Source organism: Armigeres subalbatus, chromosome 3 (assembly GCF_024139115.2).
Source record: "Armigeres subalbatus isolate Guangzhou_Male chromosome 3, GZ_Asu_2, whole genome shotgun sequence".
NCBI lineage: Eukaryota > Metazoa > Arthropoda > Insecta > Diptera > Culicidae > Armigeres > Armigeres subalbatus.
Genome location: NC_085141.1, coordinates 124477181 through 124497481, shown reverse-complemented (window position 1 = coordinate 124497481; position 20301 = coordinate 124477181). Strand labels below are relative to the sequence as shown.

At 40.3% G+C, this 20301-nt stretch overlaps 1 protein-coding gene across 1 annotated transcript; it reads right to left on the bottom strand.

Annotated features, from left to right (window-relative positions):
• Positions 1-15244: 15244 nt before the first annotated feature.
• On the bottom strand, positions 15245-17247 carry LOC134219666 (angiopoietin-2-like). Its single transcript, XM_062698471.1, has 2 exons — positions 15513-17247; positions 15245-15442 (listed from the first exon to the last, which is right to left on the bottom strand). Exons 1-2 carry the CDS (start codon positions 17165-17167, stop codon positions 15328-15330), a joined length of 1770 nt encoding a protein of 589 aa, XP_062554455.1. The 5' UTR covers positions 17168-17247; the 3' UTR covers positions 15245-15327.
• Positions 17248-20301: the final 3054 nt, after the last annotated feature.

The following is a 20301-nucleotide window of genomic DNA, read 5'->3' as shown; positions in this document are numbered from 1 at the left end:
CTGCGTCTACTGGAGCGCACCCCCGAGCTATTGGACATCATCCTGGATAATGCCGCAATAGCTGTCGCAGCTCTCATGCAGGCGTAATCTACGTGACTGCCGAAGTTCAGTCTATCGTCGATCAGCACCCCGAGGAGCTTCACCTCCCGCTTGGAAATGATCTCACAGTCGCCCACGCGAACCACTGCCTCCTGTACCGACTCACGGTTGTTAACAACCACCAACTCCGTTTTGTAATGAGCTAGCCCCAGCTGCCAAGAGCTCATCCATTCCTCTACTATAGCGATCGCGTGGGCTGCCGTCAGTTCCACCTCCTCAATCGACTCTCCGTAAACCTCCAGCGTTATGTCGTCGGCGAAGCCAACGATCTTAACACCTGGGGGGAACTTCAGTCTTAAAACACTATCGTACATAGTGTTCCATAGCACCGGGCCCAGGATAGATCCCTGAGGGACTCCTGCGGTGATAGAAGCACTACCCTCCCCTTCATCGGTCTCGTATAAGAGTACGCAATTCTGGAAATAGCTTTCCAAAATGTTGTACAGGCCCACCGGAATGCCTAACTGGAGTAACGAGAGCGCGATGGCATCCCAGCTTGCGCTGTTGAATGCGTTCTTGACGTCGAGCGTCACTATCGCACAGAATCGAGTTCCCCTCCGCTTGCGTTGTATCGCTACTTCCACAGTTTTCACAACCGAGTTGATAGCATCCACCGTAGACCTACCCTTACGAAACCCAAACTGATTGCTTGACAGGCCGTTCGTACCTTCGGTGTACGGGGTAAACCTGTTGAGGATAATCCTCTCAAGCAACTTCCCTGTGGTGTCCAGTAGGCAGATTGGTCTGTACGCCGATGGGTCACCTGGTGCTTCCCCCGGCTTCGGCAACAGCACCAGCTTCTGTCTCTTCCACCAATCGGGGAAACTGCGCTCGTCCAGGCATCTCTGCATGGCTGTCCTGAACATGTCAGGGTTACCCATGTTCTCTGCCTTCAGAGCGATGTTTGGAACTCCGTCGGGCCCCGGAGCTTTGTTCGTATCAAGGGTTCGGGCCACCGCAAGCAACTCTTCGTTCGTCACCGCTGCCACTTCAGCCTGCAGCACTCGCGTTCTGCGGTGCTGGAGGTGGCCAAGGACTTGTGGCATGGGACGGGAAGAGAACCTCAATAATGCGATTCAACCTTTCCGGGGATCATTCGGGAGGCGCCAGCCCCCCTCTGATCTTCGCCATTACTGTCCTGTAGGCATCGCCCCAAGGATTAGCATTGGCGTTCAGGCATAGGCTGTCAAAACACTTCCTCTTACTGCTACTGATGGCCTTGTTAAGGGCCAGCTTCGCAGCTTTGAACGTCAAGCGGTGTTCATCCCTCAACTGCTCAGAGCGAGCTCTCTGCATCCTTCGCCTAGCCCTAAGGCGGGTTGACCGAAGGTCTGCGATTGCTGCACTCCACCAGTATGCTGGAGGTCTACCGTTCCTCGGTGGTGCCCTCCTCTGCATGCTGGCATCGCATGCACGTGACAGGACAACTGTCAGTGCGTCCCCTGTAAGACTGTCGGTGTTACCCTCCAGTCCCAGCGCCGCGGTGAAAACTTCGCTGTCGAAGACCTTATCCCCCAACTCATACGCGGGACCGAGACGGGAGACAGATCAGAGAGCGGCTTGGTCTGTGGTGTTGTATACTTGCAAGCAAGATGGAAGATCCCTTTTCCACCACCAATCGCAGGACTCAGACGTTTATGATGATCGAAGGCAACAGAGAGTGGGATTGGATTGGGCGATCAAGGGCTTCCAACAAGCTCTACGGAGCGTCTGGGTGTTGCTGAGTCTTCAAGCGACTCGGAGTTGAAAGAGCCATCCCTTACGACAACTGGACGATCTGTTTTCCCTGCTAATATTTTTCCCCTTTGAACACAGCGTGGGCGAATGAAGGCCAGGTGTTTGTGCATTGCATCCCTTCTTGTAACAATGCAACGAGTTCTATCGAATGTGGGTATCAAACAGGGATAATCTTCTGAAATCTCATGCGCTGAGCTGGGCTGGAAGGTAAGTGGATCTCCCCCCAACAACACATAATAACTGGTGGAAATAAAAAGTATAGAAAGGTTTTTTTTCCGCTTCGTCAGATTTCTTTTTCAATACTATTATCTATAAGTGAAAGGATTATAATTTATATTATAAATTAGTTTGCAGTCCATAGAATGAAAGAAATTTAAATATATTTTATTTTTTTCTCATGTTTTTTTTCCAATATAATACAAATAGTAAATGACAATCGTTGATCGCTAACATAACCAGTCATAAATGTCAGGATTCAATCGGTAGTTTATCTCCCAATAAACACTTATCAATGCATAACACGTTTTATCATGATTCACAATTTAAATAATAAAATTACAATCTAAAAAGCGTTATCATTACCATCCCATGATCGTTGATTCACGTCCCCTTAGCATATTTTATGCGTCCCGTTGTTACCCATATTAGGCGCGAAAGCGGAAGAAATCCAATAACTAACATTTAGAGAACTAATGACTTAACACAAACACGTGGGTTACATTGGCCGTGATTAAGCTAACCAAGTTGTGGAAACCCGAGAAGAATCCGAAACCCAACCGAGAGAACAGCTCAATGTTGATCATTGCTGAATTGAGTAGAGGAAAAAAAAAACGGAATGGCAGAATCATTTCCTAGTTCCGTAAGTTCTTCACAAACGAAATTAATATTCAACCCTCTAGTAGATATATCGACTTATACAAAACATGATTAGCCATTATTCAGATAGATTTCCCCGTAGCTGTAAGTTGCATTATATTGATCGTTAGGCACCTTTCCCACCTTGTTCCTATATTTCCAACTTGTAGAGTTGCATAGTATCGAAATCGATTTAAAAATGAGGATAAAACAAAAAGTCATAACAAGCGTTACCCTATGTAGTGTTGTATTTGTTCATTGCGATATTCATCATACATATGTGTTATGCATACACACATACCCTATTGTAAGTTAGGTAAGTCTTGACCGGATGAAGATGTACGGCTGGTGGTCACTGCCGCCAGAGGAGAAAAGAACGCAGCAAATACGAATCGCATTTTTAGATGTTTCATGTTATCTAATCAATCATTGAAAGTACGGTCGGCGATAGTTATTCGAAGGAACGATACATTCAAGAGCTATTCATACAGTTGAGAGCAAAGACCCTTGAAACAAAATAATTGAGAAGATTATGCGGTACTGGACAAAAGATTATCAACAAATAAGAGAACGCGAAATTCAGAATACTTTTTCCCAGATTTTTTTTCTTCTTTACATCTGCATAATAATTTTCCACTGCCACTTCATCATAATTTTAATCTGTTTAGCACATCCATTGCATGTGGCTCACATGTGTTATGTAAGTTGCCTCCTCCATTCAAGTTGCAAGTCGTATCTCATCTGTGTATTTAATTAGCCTTTTTTTTCAAATATCCACTCGAGTTGAACTACAGATTGTTTAATGGCATATGTCTTTTGTCCGGTACTCATCATTTGGGCCACACTTACGCAGTTATTCATCTTCAACTATATGATATTTGAGTTGCTTCCGTTTCATGTTTCGAAGGAAACAATTTTGATCTCTAGGTTTCCGCTTACCAGTCATTGCTACTGTTGAATGTTGACATTAGTTATACAACACATGTGAATCTAGATGATACTAAATGAACAATCGCTGACGAAATTAGAAATTCTACGCTTCTCAAGCCACAATAGAGAGTTTATTTAGCAACGAAGGAAGTTTGTTGGTTCGTGAAGTAGTTTCCATAGAAGAAAAGTGATCCATCGGTTGATTAGTATTTCCATAAATATGATCGTCAGTATTTGTCAACACTTAAAAATATTAATTCAAAATATCACTTTTGGTTCTGATTAATTTCTTTGGCCTCGGGAAATTGGAAACTAGCTAAGCCACGAACTGTTGGTTCATTCAACAATACATTTTTATTTCTCATTTCATCTGGTCAGCATAATAAAACAACTCTGAAAAAAGCTGTTAAAACCTCTTTGAAGCGAGGAAACTTAGTTCTTTTAGTGGAATGTCTTCACCTGTCATAAGACGAGTTTGGTACTATTCCAGTCGAGTCAAGTACGAGACACTTAAGACGGCCTTACAAATGAGGTCGAAATACGTATCCGTAAAGATTACAACGTGGTGAAATTGATGGAAAAGAACCATACTCGTCTTATACAGTCGTATCTCCACATCTCGAAATTGAAGAGGAAAAGGAAAAATGAAATGGGTACTAGATCCAAAAAAGCACGTTGCTATCCAAAAACGACAACAAAACAATTATTATTTTTTGTTGTTGATATGTTTGTTAAATTGTCCAACGATGATCTAGTAGCCTAAAAATTTGAACACAATTTGACATAAGGAGAGTAAATTCAAAACAAAATATGATCAGAACACATCAAGATAGAGAGATATGTATCGCGATAGGGAGCTTATCGAGATGTAGAATGTTTGTAGGTAGACTGAAGGGACAGAGGAAACCATCGAGATAGGGAGAGATATTGATGTACGGAACATCGAGATGTAGAGAGTCGACTGTATAAATGTAAATCCATGGTTTGCTCATAGAATGTGTTCATAAAGTTTTCCAACAACATCTTTGCATGAAAACCACTAATGTGTTAGACTGATCCACCAGAGTAATTTATTTTCGCCCGGGCGTACTACAAGAGTATTTGTCTATGCACAGAACTACAGTCCAACAAGAAGCTGATGATGGCATTTTCTATGTAGGTCATAAGCTCCACAGAATAGACTGAGGAATCGTAATAGTTCGGGCTTGAAACTCTTTACCAGCGCTAAGAAGATGCACGCTGAGAATTCTCTTACCTCATATTATCTCAGCGTGCTTAATATAGGACAGATGCTTCAAAGTCGCAGAGTCCTGTATATAGGACAGTACTTGTAATGCTGATTCCACTAGAACCATGCGTTTGGCTCGGTGGGCATTTTTTCTTGAAGAATAGACCTACTGATCAACCAACATAAGGCTAGACTTTCCCCTTATAAATTCTTGCGAAATATTCTGGTCCGTAGAAGCACGCTGGATGCTTTATAATTATTTTCAAGGTTTGTGCGTCATCCAAGAACTCTTTGGAGTATAGCTTCGTGGGATTCGTGGCCGTGCGGTTAGCGACGTCTATTGCCTAAGCGCAAGTGCTATGGAGTGTGGGTTCGATTCCCTCCCTGGTATTGCTCTTCTAGAGAAAACTGTCCTTTTTCCGGCTCAATTTATAAACTACCGCAGCTGTCACTTCATACTTTTTCTTTGCTGTTTTGCATGGCATTCTACGATGACAACGCCAAACATCAGGTTTTTGTTTCAGTGTTTCGAATATTTTCAGGCTTGCGGTAGAACTTTGACAGCTGAGGAATCCGCAAAGTGGAAAATTTAAAAAATATTCGCGATAAGGAGAAAACTTTTCGTGATCGAAAAATTCTCCACTGGTCCACGTGCTGTTATGTGTTTCATGCTTCATCATGTTTTTCTTGATTTTTAATGATTTTTAAGATGAAAATCAATGTAGGTGTCAGGAGAGGGTATTTCAAACTTTTTTAAGAAACCGTTTTTAGATGATCCATAATCATGATATTAATTGCTAGCTTTTTTCTACCTTTTTACAAGAATATGTTTTATTATATAGAGCTTTTGATTAAGTTCCAAATAGGGTGGTCGGTATTGGCCATTTTTAACAAATACCGGTATTCGGTATTTGGTGGAGTCAATACCGGTAATACCGGTAAAATACCGGTTTTTGTGAAAATTTCAGGTATTAAAAGAAAAACCTTTGATTTGGACTTTTGGATGAAAAACAACATTTGTTGACAAACTTCAAATGTTAAAATCATTACTTGTTGAGCTTGGCAAAGCAAAACTTAAGTTGACATAACATACTGAGCGACTCATCTCCTAATCTGCATGAAAATTCCCTCTCTGGTTCAACCGAAGTTTGACGAATGGTTCCAAGACCGTCGAAAATCAGTGTCAAGTAATTGCCATTAATCCCTTCTGATTCATAGTAGGAGAATTCCTTACGGATTGCATGCAAGGATCCTGGCATCAACGTATTTGCCACCAGCAACGCAAATGTTTTGCTCTATTACAGTCTCCTCACAAGTTATTCTTTAACCGATGAACCAGAAAAAATACCCATACAGGCATCTTCTTCGTACCGATTGTCAGGTATGATTGTTGTCTCAGTTTCAACGATCGCATCAGAAATGATTAGACGCTTCAAGATCCCGTCCACTTGCTTAATCAAAGTAGCTCTGGATGTCTTGAAGAAAATGACAAAATCGTTTCTGATCAATTGCTTCACGGCAGAATTTTTCAAAAAAGCAAAGAGATCGGCGTATTCTGATCGGCTCTCTTGAATTTATTCCTTCAAAACATATAATAAGTGGCGGAAATTTCTTTGGCTTAATTTGATAATTGGAGCACCACATCGACTTCATATAGAGCAGAGGTTCCCAAACTTTTGGATATGCGACCCACCCAGCAGAATCTCATATTGCTTGCGACTCACCAGGTACCAAATGCATTGATTTTGTGAAATTAGATAAAAATGAGTTCGCGTTAGATTTGACAAAATATAATAAATTGCTTTATATCCCATCATTGTATTTGTCAAAAATTCGTCAATTTTTTGGATTGGATGTGGATTGGATTTGGATGGAATTTAAATTGAATTTGGGTTGGATTTGGATTGAATTTGAAGTTTATTCAGATTCGATTTGAATTGAATTTCGATTTGGCATTGGATGTTGATTGGATTTGAATTAGATTTGGATTGGATTTGAATTAGATTTGGATTGGATTTTAAATAGATTTGGATTTGATTTAGATCGGATTTGAATTGGATTAGGTTAGGATTGGTTTTGATTGGGTTCGGGGCTTACATTTGGATTGTATGGACTTCTTTCTACTTGCCCAAATATCGTATAACAAAAAAAGGCCGTTGACCTCGTCAGGTTTGTTGTTCTTTAATCATCCAATCATAAGTTAGATCCTAATTCAAAATATGGACTAAGACGAATTAAGTACTGTCCATTTAATTCCACCAGTTAATTTTCGTTATCTTTGCAGATACGTATTTCGACAACAACTGTGTGGTCGTCTTCAGTGTCTTGTATAGTCGAGTCAAGTACAAGACACTGAAGATGACCACACAGTTGTGGTCGAAATACGTATCTGCAAAGATAACGAAAATTAACTGGTGGAATTAAATGGACATTACTTAATTCGTCTTAGACGGTTTTATAAATTAAGATTTGTCTTTCGCGACCCACCACTGAAAAGCCCACGACCCCCCTGGGGGTCGCGACCCACAGTTTGGGAACCTCTGATATAGAGTGCAGAATTCACAGCAGAGTAGTTCCACAGCAGCTTGAACAGGTTTTAGGGCTTGAATTATTTCACCAACCGCCAAACAATCATCACTGAAGTTGAATTTGGATTAAAGCTGCAACTCATAGATCCGTTTGAGCATAGATTAACATCTTCTTCTTCTATATACATAAAAATGAATTTCTGTCTGTCTGAACCTTATAGACTCCGAAACTACTGAACCGATCGGCGTGAAAATTTGTATGCAAAGGTTTTTGGGACCGGGGAAGGTTCTTAAGATGGTTCGAGACCCCTCCCCCCTTTGGAAAGGGGGCTCCCATACAAATGAAACACTTCTTCTTCTTAATGGCATTACATCCCCACACTGGGACAGAGTCGCCTCACAGCTTAGTATTCATTAAGCACTTCCACAGTTATTAACTGCGAGGTTTCTAAGCCAAGTTACCATTTTTGCATTCGTATATCATGAGGCTAACACGATGATACTTCTATGCCCAGGAAGTCGAGACAATTTCCAATCCGAAAATTGCCTAGACCGGCACCGGGAATCGAACCCAGCCACCCTCAGCATGGTCTTGCTTTGTAGCCGCGCGTCTTACCGCTAGGCTAAAAAGGGCCCCTTAATAAATGAAACACTAATTTCTTCATAAATCGAGAAATAATCAGAGAATAAATCAATTTTAGGCGAAACGAAGTTTGTCGGGTCTGCTAGTGTTAAATAAAAGTGGCAAGCAGCAAAGCAAGCAGCAGATTTCTTTGTGGTTTCAGAACGATAGAAAACAATGCAAACTTGCATTCCGAGGTGATAAACTGCAAAGAAATCCTCTGCATGTCACTTTTATTCAAAAGAGGGGAAGTCGACTAAGAGAATTCTCTCTTGCGACATTCGCTTTTTTACCAGATAGAGCTTGAGATATGCAATTACATGCAGTTTAGCTGATATATGTAGGTGAAAACTATTCGAGATTTATCATACTGACAGCAAAATTCAGAATACCGAAAATACCGGTATTTTCCGTCTCTAATACCGGTATTTTCGGTACCCAAAATTGGCCGGTAATACCGGTATTACCGGTTTCGGTACAATCGGTTAGACTACCCTAGTTCCAAACCAGTCCAAGCATCAAAATGGTCAGTGTTGGAAAGATTGGAGTTTCCTTAATAAGCTCCATAAAAAACATTTCACGCATACTCACACAATCGTGACTTATTTTTATTTCAATATAGTGAAGTTTGCTTAAAAATGCTCGAGTTTTGAATGCCAAACCTCAAATAAATTATGTTTCGCTTCGAATTTGTTAGATCTGCTCCATTTGATATTACAAAACATTATCCAGAGACTTTAACATGATCCGATGACAAATTTATATAGTTGAAATAAACAAACAAAGTAATAATCAAATCAATGTAAAAATCAAAGAATGAAAATTAACGTGCGAAAGATCATACTCACTGACGGAGCCAGGTGTGGGCACCACTCATTGCAAGCACACTATAGGTCTCAAAGACAGCGTTCTTGCGCCAAGTGGTGCTCTATCAAATAACTATTACTGACACCGTACACCGTTTATAATCATTTTCAGGGTTTGCAGGTCATCTACGAACTCCTAGAAGGATAGACCCACGGAACAACCAGCAACTTCTCACTTGTGACTTCTAGTGAGGTAGACTTATTCCGGTCCATGGAAGCACGCTGGATGGTTTATTCTCATTTACAAAGTTCGTATGTCATCCAAGAACTACTTGGAGTATAGACCTACGGATCAACCAGCGCAACGATGTACTTTTTAGGTCTGACTTCTAGTGGAGCAGCCCCATTTTACTTACTTACTTACGGATCCTGTACACCTCCGGTGGTGCAAAGGGCCGACTTGAAAGATCTCCATCCTGAGCGTTGCCCGGCTATCGCTTCAACCTGTTGCCAGGTTAGATTTCGGTCGACTTCTTTTATTTCTTCATTGAGGCTTCGCCGCCATGAGCCTCTGGGTCTGCCTCTGCTGCGATGTCCCGCTGGGTTCCAGTCTAATGCTTGTTTACAGATTTCGTTTCCGCCCCTACGTAGAGTGTGGCCGACCCAGCCCCACTTCCGATCCTGAATTTCTGTTGCTATCGGCCTCTGGTGACAACGACGATGGAGCTCATTGTTTGAGATCCAGTTGTGAGGCCACCAGGCCCGATTTATATACCGCAGGCATCTGTTAATGAACACCTGCAGCCGTTGAGTGTTCTCCACTGATACACACCATATTTCGCTAGCGTATAACAGCACAGATTTCACGTTAGAGTTGAAAATTCGTATTTTGGTGCGTTCACTTATCTGCCTGTTTTTCCAGATATTTCTTAAACTCGCAAAGGCAGCCCTTGCTTTCTTGATCCGTGCGCCTATGTCGATCTTGGTACCGCCGTCTGACGCCATTTGGCTAGATATTGGAAGCTTTCAACATTCTCCACTGGTTGCCCGGCTACTGTGAAACTGGAAGGAGTCACCGTGTTTACATCCAACGATTTGGTTTTGTTGACGTTGATGACTAAACCTGCCGAAGAGGAGCGCTTGGCAAGGTCGTTGAGCTTACTCTGCATATCAGAGCGCCGTTGCGCGAGGAGTGCAACGTCATCAGCCAATTCGAAGTCGTTTAGGTGCTCCATGGTTATAGGCTGCCATAACAGCCCGCGGTTTGGTTCACGGTCAATCGCATCTACCAGAATCTCGTCGATTATGATGAGGAACAGTAACGGTGATAGAATACATCCTTGCCTCACACCAGCTACGACCCGGATAGGGTCGGACAGGACCCCATTGTGCAGCACTCTACACGAAAAGGCCTCGTACTGTGCTTCGATGAGGCCGATGATTTTCTCAGGAACCCCCTTGCGTCTCAGGGCGCCCCACATATTCTCGTGATTGAGACGGTCGAAAGCTTTTTCGTAGTCAATGAATACCAAGTAAAGGGACTCTTGGAATTCGTTGACCTGCTCCAGAATTATGCGGAGCGTGACAATATGGTCCACACAGGATCTTCCGGCACGGAATCCGGCTTGCTGCCGCCGGAGAGTCGCATCGATCTTCTCCTGAATCCGGGCTAGAATAATTTTGCATAGAACTTTGAGAACGGTACACAGCAACATAATGCCTCGCCAGTTATCGCATACAGTCAGGTCACCCTTTTTGGGCACCTTTACTAAGATATCTTGCATCCAGTCGACTGGGAAAGTTGCGGTGTCCCAGATATTATGAAATAAACGATGCAGTAGTTGAGCGGATGTCATGGGTCACCTTTGAGCATCTCGGCTGATATGCGGTCGACCCCTGGGGCTTTATTCGATTTCATGCTTTGGATGGCTGTTTGAATCTCTAGCAGTGATGGAGCTTCGGTATTGACGCGTGTTATACGTCGGATCCTAGGCAGATCATGCCGAGGTGGTGATGGCCTGGCTGGCACTTGAAAAAGTTTTTCGAAGTGCTCGAACCAGCGTTTCAGCTGGTCAGTTGGGTCGGTCAATAACTGATCATTCGCGTCTTTCACAGGCATCGTTGCATTCATCTTCGCCCCGCTTAAGCGTCGTGAGATATCGTAGAGGAGCAGAATACCCCGTTATGGAAACACGTTGGGCGGTGTATCATATCATCATGTTGAAGGTTTATAAGTTGCCCAACAACTTCCATCAACAACCAGCGAACGATGAATTTTTCATGCGCACCTACAGGCGAAATTCCTTTATTCTGGTCTATGATAACACGTTGGTCGGTTCATTATCATTTTCTTGGTATACGTGGATTCGAGCAAGTACATCTACGACAGAGTATAAGTTTCTGGGTTCACTAAAACCAAAACCTTCTGCGCTCTTCGCTCTTCGTGTGGATATTTTTGAATCTCTCATCTCTGTATTTTCTCGAAAAACTGATTTTAATTTCCTCGGAAAATTCTTTTTTTTTCTATTTTCTTGAGATATTGTCGAAATTTCATCGGAAATATTTTTGGAAGTTCGTTAGAATTCCCAAGGAATTTCTTCAAAATATCCTCTTGGAATAATTGCAGAGGAGATTCTCCGCACATCTCATGGCTAGCTATCTGGATTTCCACAACACTTTTCCCAGAACTCCAACAAAATTCTTCGAATATTCTTCGGAAATTTCTCCGACAATTCTTCAAAATTTCCTTGAAAATTCTTCGGAATTTCCTCGCATATATCTTTGAATTCCCTTCGCGAGAATTTCCTCTTATTTTTTGTCTTGATTTCTTTTCTTTTTCTTTTAGGGTTTTTTACGAAAAGTTAACGTTTTTTTTTCTTTGGGAAAATGTGGATTATTTTTCGGAAAATTCTTCGGAATTTTCTCGGGTAAATCTCCGTAATTTCGTCAGAGTTGATTCGTGAATATTCTCGGAATATTGTTTTTATTAATTTACTTAGGAAAGTTTTCGAAATTTCTTAGATACTTTCTTTTAAGTTCGTTGGACTTCTCACAGGAAATTCTTCGAAACATCTTTATGAAACTCCTGACTGACGGACAGATTTTGAGCAGCGGCTCGCCACTGAAAAGGGGAAGGGTCGTTTGAGCGAAACCCATTCGGCCGAAAGTTATTTGGCCGAATGCCAATAGACCGAAAGTTGTTTGGCCGAATATACCATTTGGCCAAACAGACCATTAGGCCGAAAGGGTCATTTGGTCAAAAGAGTCATTTGGCCGAAAGAGTCGTCTGGCCGAAAGGGTCGTTTGGCTGAAAGGGTCACTTGGCCGAAAGAGTCATTTGACCGGAAGGGTCATTTGGCCGAAAGGGTCATTTGGCCGCAAGTGTCATTTGGCCGAAAATGTTAGTTGACCGAAAGGGTCGTTTGGCCGAAAGGATCGGTTGGATGAAAGGGACATTTGGCCGAAAGTGTCATTTGGCCGAAAGGGTCATTTGGTCAAAAGGGTCGTTTGGCCGAAAGGGTCATTTGGCCGAAAGGGCCAATAAGCCGAATAGTACATTTGGCCGAAAAATATATTAGGCCGAATAGGTTATTTGGCCGAATATTTCATTTGAAATGTGAGAAATTAGGAGTAAGAAGAGAGATGTCTCACTTCTCACTCCTCATTTATCACTTATCGCTGTAAAAAAATGAAGAGCGCGAAGTGAGTTGTGAGACGCCTCACTACTCACTTCATGCTTCTCACTTTTTACAGCGAGAAGTGAGAAGTGAGACGTCTCACTTCTCACTGTGAAAAAAAGAGGAGCGGGAATTGAGTAGAGAGTCGCCTCACTACTCATTTCGCGCTACTCACTTTTTACAGTGAGAAGTTAGAAATGAAGGGTGAGAAGTGAGACGTTCACCCAAAGGGTCGACACTTACGGTCGTATTCCGCTCGGACAAACCACATTTTCGACCATATTCGGCTGAATGACATTTTCAGCCGTGGCTCTTTTGGCCAAATCTCATTTTTTGTTGACTAAATGACCTGTTTGGTCAAACGACATTTTTGACCTTATATCCTATTTTATCAAATAGCTTTTTCGACCAACTGGCCCTTTCTGCTAAACAACCATTTCCAGAAAAAAATATTTAAGCTCTTTTAGTGGAATGTCTTAAAATGTCATAAGACGAGTTTACTACTATCCATTTAATTCCACCTAGTTTTTTAATCTTTGCAAATACGTATTTCGACCTCAACTGTGTCTCATACGACCTCAGTGTCTCATACTTAATTCAACTCGAGTATCTGCAAAGATTTCAAAACGTGGTGGAAATGAATGGAAAGCAACTTTTTCGGTCAAATGGCTTATTAATTCAAACAACTTTTTCGACGAAATGACTTTTTGACAGACGGGTTGCAGCCTAATGTTTTGTTCGACCATATGGAATATTCGGCCAAATAGTCCTTCCTCAAGTATAGAAGAATGTATGGCGTGGTGTTTGTCGTAAATGTGCTTGGTGGTGCACAGAAGGACCAGTCTTCAAAAATACGGTCAAAACCACTTTTTCAAAGTGATCAAAAATCCATACTTACGTTACTGATTGTTAGTAAAACTCTTGAAGATGATTTTACGCTTACAGTCAATACAAGTTGATCATGTTTTCGATTTTTAATTCTGTTGAATCTTGGAACATTTCCAATCAATTTTGTCAAGTACAGCAGGGCATGATATGTTTTCTCCTCTCTTTCATCTTCTATAATATGAGTTTTAATATCCTCAGCTGGAAGATATACTTATATGCTTTCGTCTAAGTACTAACTTATAATATAAAAATCAATAATTTTTTTATTGTTTGAAAAGAAATTTAAGTAAGAAACGCCCAACATGCTGAAGATCATTTGATTAATGTATACAGATGGAGGACACGAATCTCGTTTATTTTTTCAAAATTTCAGTCACATATGTCTAGGATTTCCTGTGATAAATGTAAGGAAAACTTTGGAGAAATTTTTTAAATGAGAAGAGACTCATAAAAGCTTTAAAACTCAACATCACGATTGTTTCAGACCGCTATCATTACAGTTTTATCACTTCAGCGACCTCAACCGTGGATCAAGCAAACATTTCTGTTACTCACTACTCTACGACAACTAACTCTCCAGATTTTAGAATGAATGGAAGATAACTCTCTCTCAACGAACTAAATTCAACACAGTTTAATAAACTACGGGTTGGCCAATACGGATATCTAATCATAACTACAAACCAAAGATTTTGGGATTCAATAGCCCAGTATTTCTCTGAATATACTCGAAATAAACAATCCAAAATAAAAATGTGTTAACTTTTTATAGACCTCGCCTATATTTCCAATCGTCAATCAAAATTATCCACTACGACATTTCCTTCGCACGCATTTCTTTGAGACTGTCATCAATTTACGCATTATATCTGTGATATTTTCGCGAACATCTATTAATCGGATAGGGAGAAAAAGCAAAACCCTTAAAGTCTATCATGAGAGAACAATCGATTTCATAACCTTAAATCATTTACCTTTCTTGTAGAAAAGAAGAAACAGTTGCCCAGTTTACACGCTGTTGCACAATAAAAGGCGACAGAACCAATACGGGAGAAAATATTATTATTAATTCCACAATCTAAACAAACAGTGATGCATATATAGAAACAAATAATCAAACCTTAACAAAAACGACGAGAAAAGAAGAAATATGGAAATGAAAACAAATAAATACACAAATTCTAAACACTATGTATATTTCGAACAAAAAATACCCTAATTTCAAAACTAAAACAGGATGTATAGCAACATTAAACATTTTACGTTTATCTACTCCTTTACTGAGATATTGATACAAAATAAGCAAAAATGTGACACTGAACCAGATATGTATTACAACCAACCAACCAATCAGATATGTATTACAAAAATTACTGTTGCAGTAGTGCTACCCGAATGAATAAACCAAAACTAAAAATTGATAAACGCAAACGCTGCACAACACCCCTGATCATGTGTGTGACTGTGTGATGAACCTAGAAAGCAAATCCTGCAATATCCAATTCAGAACAAAAATAGACTTTCACCAGTCCCGTTGTATCGTGCAAGCAAGATTTGCTAGAAAGACTACAACTACAGCAGAGAATGTGAAAATCTTTCCACAAGTACACTTCCAGAAGCAGAATCCTAAAATCTCAGTCAATCCAGTAAATAAATAAACAAAGAGTAACCTCTAACAAGCACACTGTGAAACGGGTGAATTTTATCTACTGGTGTCAGAAGATGACATTCTTTCTATTGCTTGGGAACGGTGGGTCGATTTTATTAGATCTAGTCGTTGCAACCACTCCTCCTCGATCTTCGGCTTCAATATCCGAAGATTTGCACCTTGATGCATGTCTGCATACGATTTACTCGTTAACTCAGCCAGAGTGTTATGTTCTTCTAACTTTTTTATGACATTTATTTGAATGATCCAATACAATCTACACTTAAAATTTTAAAATATATCCAAATTTCACACTTCCCGAATCATCATTCTGGAAACCTTGAGTCCTTCGTCCGAGTTATTATAGTAATACCAACAAAGCGATTGATGATGTGGCATCTTCTGATATTTACCGTTCAGGTTGCTGAAACGATAAAGAATTTTGTATATTTTGTATTTTCGTACATACAAAAAAAACGAACGAAGACACCTACCTGAACGTGCAACTTTTGTACCACCAAGCTCCGTATCTTTGCACCGCGCAATTCTCCGAAGACTGATCATGGTCGGAATCCCACGTTGTAAAATTCGCACCTGCGCTGTACACCAAACCGTCACCCGCCGTCCCACTGTACGCACCCAAACGTTTCAGCGAATACCACTCATCCTCACTACCGACTTCGAATCTATCGTACTTGGCGTAGGCGTACTTCCCGCTGAAGTCCTCCATTTCTATCATCAAGGTGAAGTTCTTTTCCTTCGTAAGTCGGTGTACCGTTTCAAGTCCAAGCCAAAACTCTCCACCAACCGTTCCGAAGCCATTTTTGTAGTCGCTCCAATTGCGGTAGAAGTCCACGGATCCGTTGAATCGGTGCTGGATCACCAACCACCCACCGTTGAACTTATCCTGCTCGCAGTATCCTTCGAAGGGGTCCTGCTGAGCAACCGGATGCAGAAGATATTTGCCAGACTTCTTGTTCAGCTTACTCTCCTTACAGGACTGATGCAGGGTGGCTACTTGAAAATATTTGGCAGAGTTCTTGAGAATTATCAGGTCGTACAGTGTTTGTTTTAAATCGCTGTGTTTGATGCAGCTGATATTCTGCTGCGAAAGCGATGTCGATTGACTGATCATTTGGGACAAATTTTGACCGATAAGCTGTTTGAAATCTATGAATAATTCGGGAACTTTCAGATTGAGCGTCTCGATTGAATCCAACTTTAAAATTATTTGCTCATTTTTGTTATAATTTTCGCTGTTAATTTTCGTGATTGTGTTCAAATCTGTAAGAACTTGGTGGAAGCTTCCGTTATAATAAAGTTCGTGCTGCTGCAATAACTCCCATGTTTGGTTCAACTTATAGAACAATCCATGCACTACGTTCACCTCCAACAACGCCACAGCATCCGAAACACCTCCGTACATTTTTTCAAGCTTGTCTAAACTTTTTGAGATTTTTTCATTGTTCTCTTTGATTTCGGTTGCTAGTTGCAAAAGTTTAACCTCCTGGAAATCAATTTTCAAGCGCAGCATTTCTAGTCCGAAGGAGTCAGCAGGGGATCGATTGGCAAGGTTGATTGTTTTGTTGGTAATGGGGCCCGGAACCGTTACTTCTATGACCTTCTTCACATTTTCTTCTAGTTGCTGAAGACTGACTTCCATCGTTTTCTTCATGTCGTCATTCTGTTGGGACAATCTGTTTTCCAGGACGTCGATTTTTGAAAGGAGTGTGCCTTGTTCAGTGTCGTCACTATCAATGCTCCTCATGGCTCTTGTTTCTGTCACCTTTTTCATTTCATTGCCCTGATGAAGAAGTTTGTTTTCCAGCATCAATATTTTAGAGCTAAGTGATTCTAAGCTGGTTTTCTCACTATTTGCATCTGCAGCTTCAATTATTTTTCTCATCATGTCCTCTAACTGCATAAATTTGCTCTCTAGCCGGTCCAATTTCAAAAGTACCTCCTTATTCTCGTTTTCATTATCTTTGACACAATCTATTGGCTTCTGAATACTTGCCTCTGTACTATCGCCATAAACAGGATCTGTTGTCCCATCTTGATCATAAGGAAGTCCATTCGACTGTCCGCAGAAAACCACTAATCCGATCAACAGAAACACAGAACTTCTCACCATTATGGACTTCACCATTCAAACGTTCCGAACAAATTGAAATCAATTATGAGCGGAACTGCTTCGAACGGTAGAACTTATATGGACAGATAGCATATGAAGAAGAGTAAACAAATTTTGATTCAATTATCTCTGTTTCATCTGCCTGCTCAACATAGAATTCTCGCGGGATGTGCAGCGAAACATTTGGACACACCAAAAACGGTCCTGGCTGATAGCAAGTTATCACCAATGGAATACGCGTCTGTTTTGTGCACACAAGCCATGTGAGATAATGCGGCGTTCAGTACACCATTCATTCTACCTGGGCCTGGTAAAATGATTGTGTGTGGATTTACTACGGATTATCTCAGCATATTATTTTCCGAAAGGCATTTCGGAAAAGAATACTCATTCAAATAGGGCAAATGGTCACTTTAGTTCCAATTGCGAGTTAATAACTCCCTCGAAAAATCGTATTCAATCTTATATTGATTTCAAAATCATTCCGCACGTAACGCTCTTCAATTTTGCTTTGATCGGTTCTATTAGGGTAACTGTAAAAATAGTGCAGGTATTAGTAGATCCACTGAAGATTTTTTCTTGTAAATCGACATTTATGGGAAATTTAAAGGTTTTATATCTTGTAACGTTTTACGTTTTTGTCGTTGTTAATTAATTATTCGTGAAAATATTATAAGAATAAAATATTAACTTAAAAAAAAGCTAGTGTTGATAAAATCGAGCTATCTCTGTCAACTCGCGTACATGGAGCATGTTATTAAAGCTCTGCTTTTATAGCATGGCGCGAAATTTAAAATAAGCGGTTTAAATTCGCCATGCTTCTCAGCGCCATGCAAATCACTGATTTTCAAATAAGGCCGATACAAATATTAAATTTATTTCATGTCCGACAGCTCTTGGAATGTACGAGGGGGGGGGGGAATAAAAAAAATAACAAGGGAACAAAAACAAAGCCCAAAATGCAATTATTCCATGGAAAGTTTTAAATGTTAATGGGAAATGATAGCAAAGAATGTTTAAAGAAAGCAAAGAATATAAATATTTGTAACATATTTATCTAGTAGTGAGTTTAGCACAAATTTTATATAATTAAAAAAAATACTGGAACTTATTCTTGTAGAATTTTTTGTTTTCCTTTTTGGAAAAAGGCTGTTTTTGCTGAAGAACTGTTGAATCCATAACACCTGAATTTTCCATAATCCATAACACCAAAGCACTGCTAGAATTATAAACTTTTGTTTAAGTCAAGTATGAAACTCAAACTGGTTTAATCAATAGGGGCAATGGTCAGATGTACTTCTGAAATCACATATGTGTTGTTTAAACATGGCTGTTTCATGACGTCCTTGCATAAGCTCGGATAGGAGACTTCCCGGACTATAGAATACTTAGGTGACGTCTGAAGTAGAATCGGTGGAGCACGCCATATCAGAATGCCCACGATATTGGAATGCCATGCTACTTGTTAGCGACCTCGTATGTGTCTGGTTGCAGATTTTCGTTTAAATTACTCCAAGCAAAGGTACGATACACAAATAACTTTGTTTTCCGAGAGTTACAGTTCCAATGGATTTATGAAAAGTAATACATTCTTCCAAACAGTCTCAAAATAAATCTGTATTGCTTTGTAAAAATAGCTAATCAGAGTTACACAATACATAGGCTATATGGCACATTGGTTTCTTTCTCAGCCCCATATACATGTGGTATTTATAAACTGGGATCCAATCGTCACACCTCACTCTCGTGTTCTGAGCACTTTTTGGGGGACATATAGCCAACGTAAAAGATCTCCATCCTTGAATTGGGTCCTGATTCCTATTGACTTCATTTATTTCTCTGTTAGGGTTTCGTCGCCAGGGGCCACCAGGTCCGAGTTGTAAAACGTTGACATCGGTTTAATACTTGCAAATCTAAGAGGTCTCTGCTAATACGCCTCAAGTATCACTGACGTATAACATGATAGATTCCACGTTAGAGTTGAGTATTTGGTACATTGCCTAGACCGCCGCCTAACGTTGACTGGCTTTGGTTTTCGACCTTCTCCACTGTTTGCCCGGCTACCGTGGAGTTGGAGTTGTTCACAACCAATTTTTTTTTTTTTTAACTAATTTTATTTGCTAATTATCTAATACATGCATTCATCTCTTAGACTAGGTGTTCCGTGTTTTCTTAACACTATCATCCTTATTTGCTATGTCATATTTTTAGTTATTATTAATACATTTCAATTGCCTCTGGCAGTTAGAATTTTTCCTCTGGTTGAATTGAACCATGTAGGAATTACAATGTTTTCAACTTAAACTAAACTTAACCTAATTTATACTAAGGGTACAAGGAGCTAATCGTTGCAATAGAAGATTGCAACGATTTTTGTCTGAAATTGGAAATTATTTTGTTGGACATTTGTTGCAATGTCTCAATATTAGAAATTCTATGAAGTTCATTGGTACTATACCACGGAGGCAACTTCAGAATCATTTTCAAAATTTTATTTTGAATCCTCTGGAGTGCCTCCTTTCTGGTATTGCAGCAACTAGTCCATATTGGCACAGCATACAACATGGCTGGTCTAAAAATTTGTTTGTAAATCAAAAGTTTGTTCTTGAGACAAAGTTTTGATTTTCTGTTTATAAGTGGATATAGGCACTTAATATATTTGTTACATTTGGCTTGAAGGCCTTCAATGTGATTTTTAAAAGTTAATTTTTGATCTAGCAGAAGTCCTAAATATTTAGCTTCGCTAGACCAACTAATTGGAACCCCATTCATAGTGACAATATGTCTGCTAGAAAGTTTCAAATAAGAAGCTCTCGGCTTATGTGGGAAAATTATAAGCTGAGTTTTGGAAGCATTCGGGGAAATTTTCCATTTTTGCAAGTAAGTGGAGAAAATATCCAAACTTTTTTGCAATCTACTACAAATGACACGAAGGCTTCGCCCTTTGGCTGAGAGACCTGTGTCATCTGCAAACAAAGATTTTTACACCCTGGTGGTAAATCAGGTAAGTAAAAATGTTATACAAAATGGGCCCCAGTATGCTGCCTTGGGGGACACCAGCCCTTACAGGTAGTCTATCAGATTTAGAATTCTGATAGTTTACCTGCAGTGAGCGATCTGATAAATAATTTTGGATCAGTTTAATGATG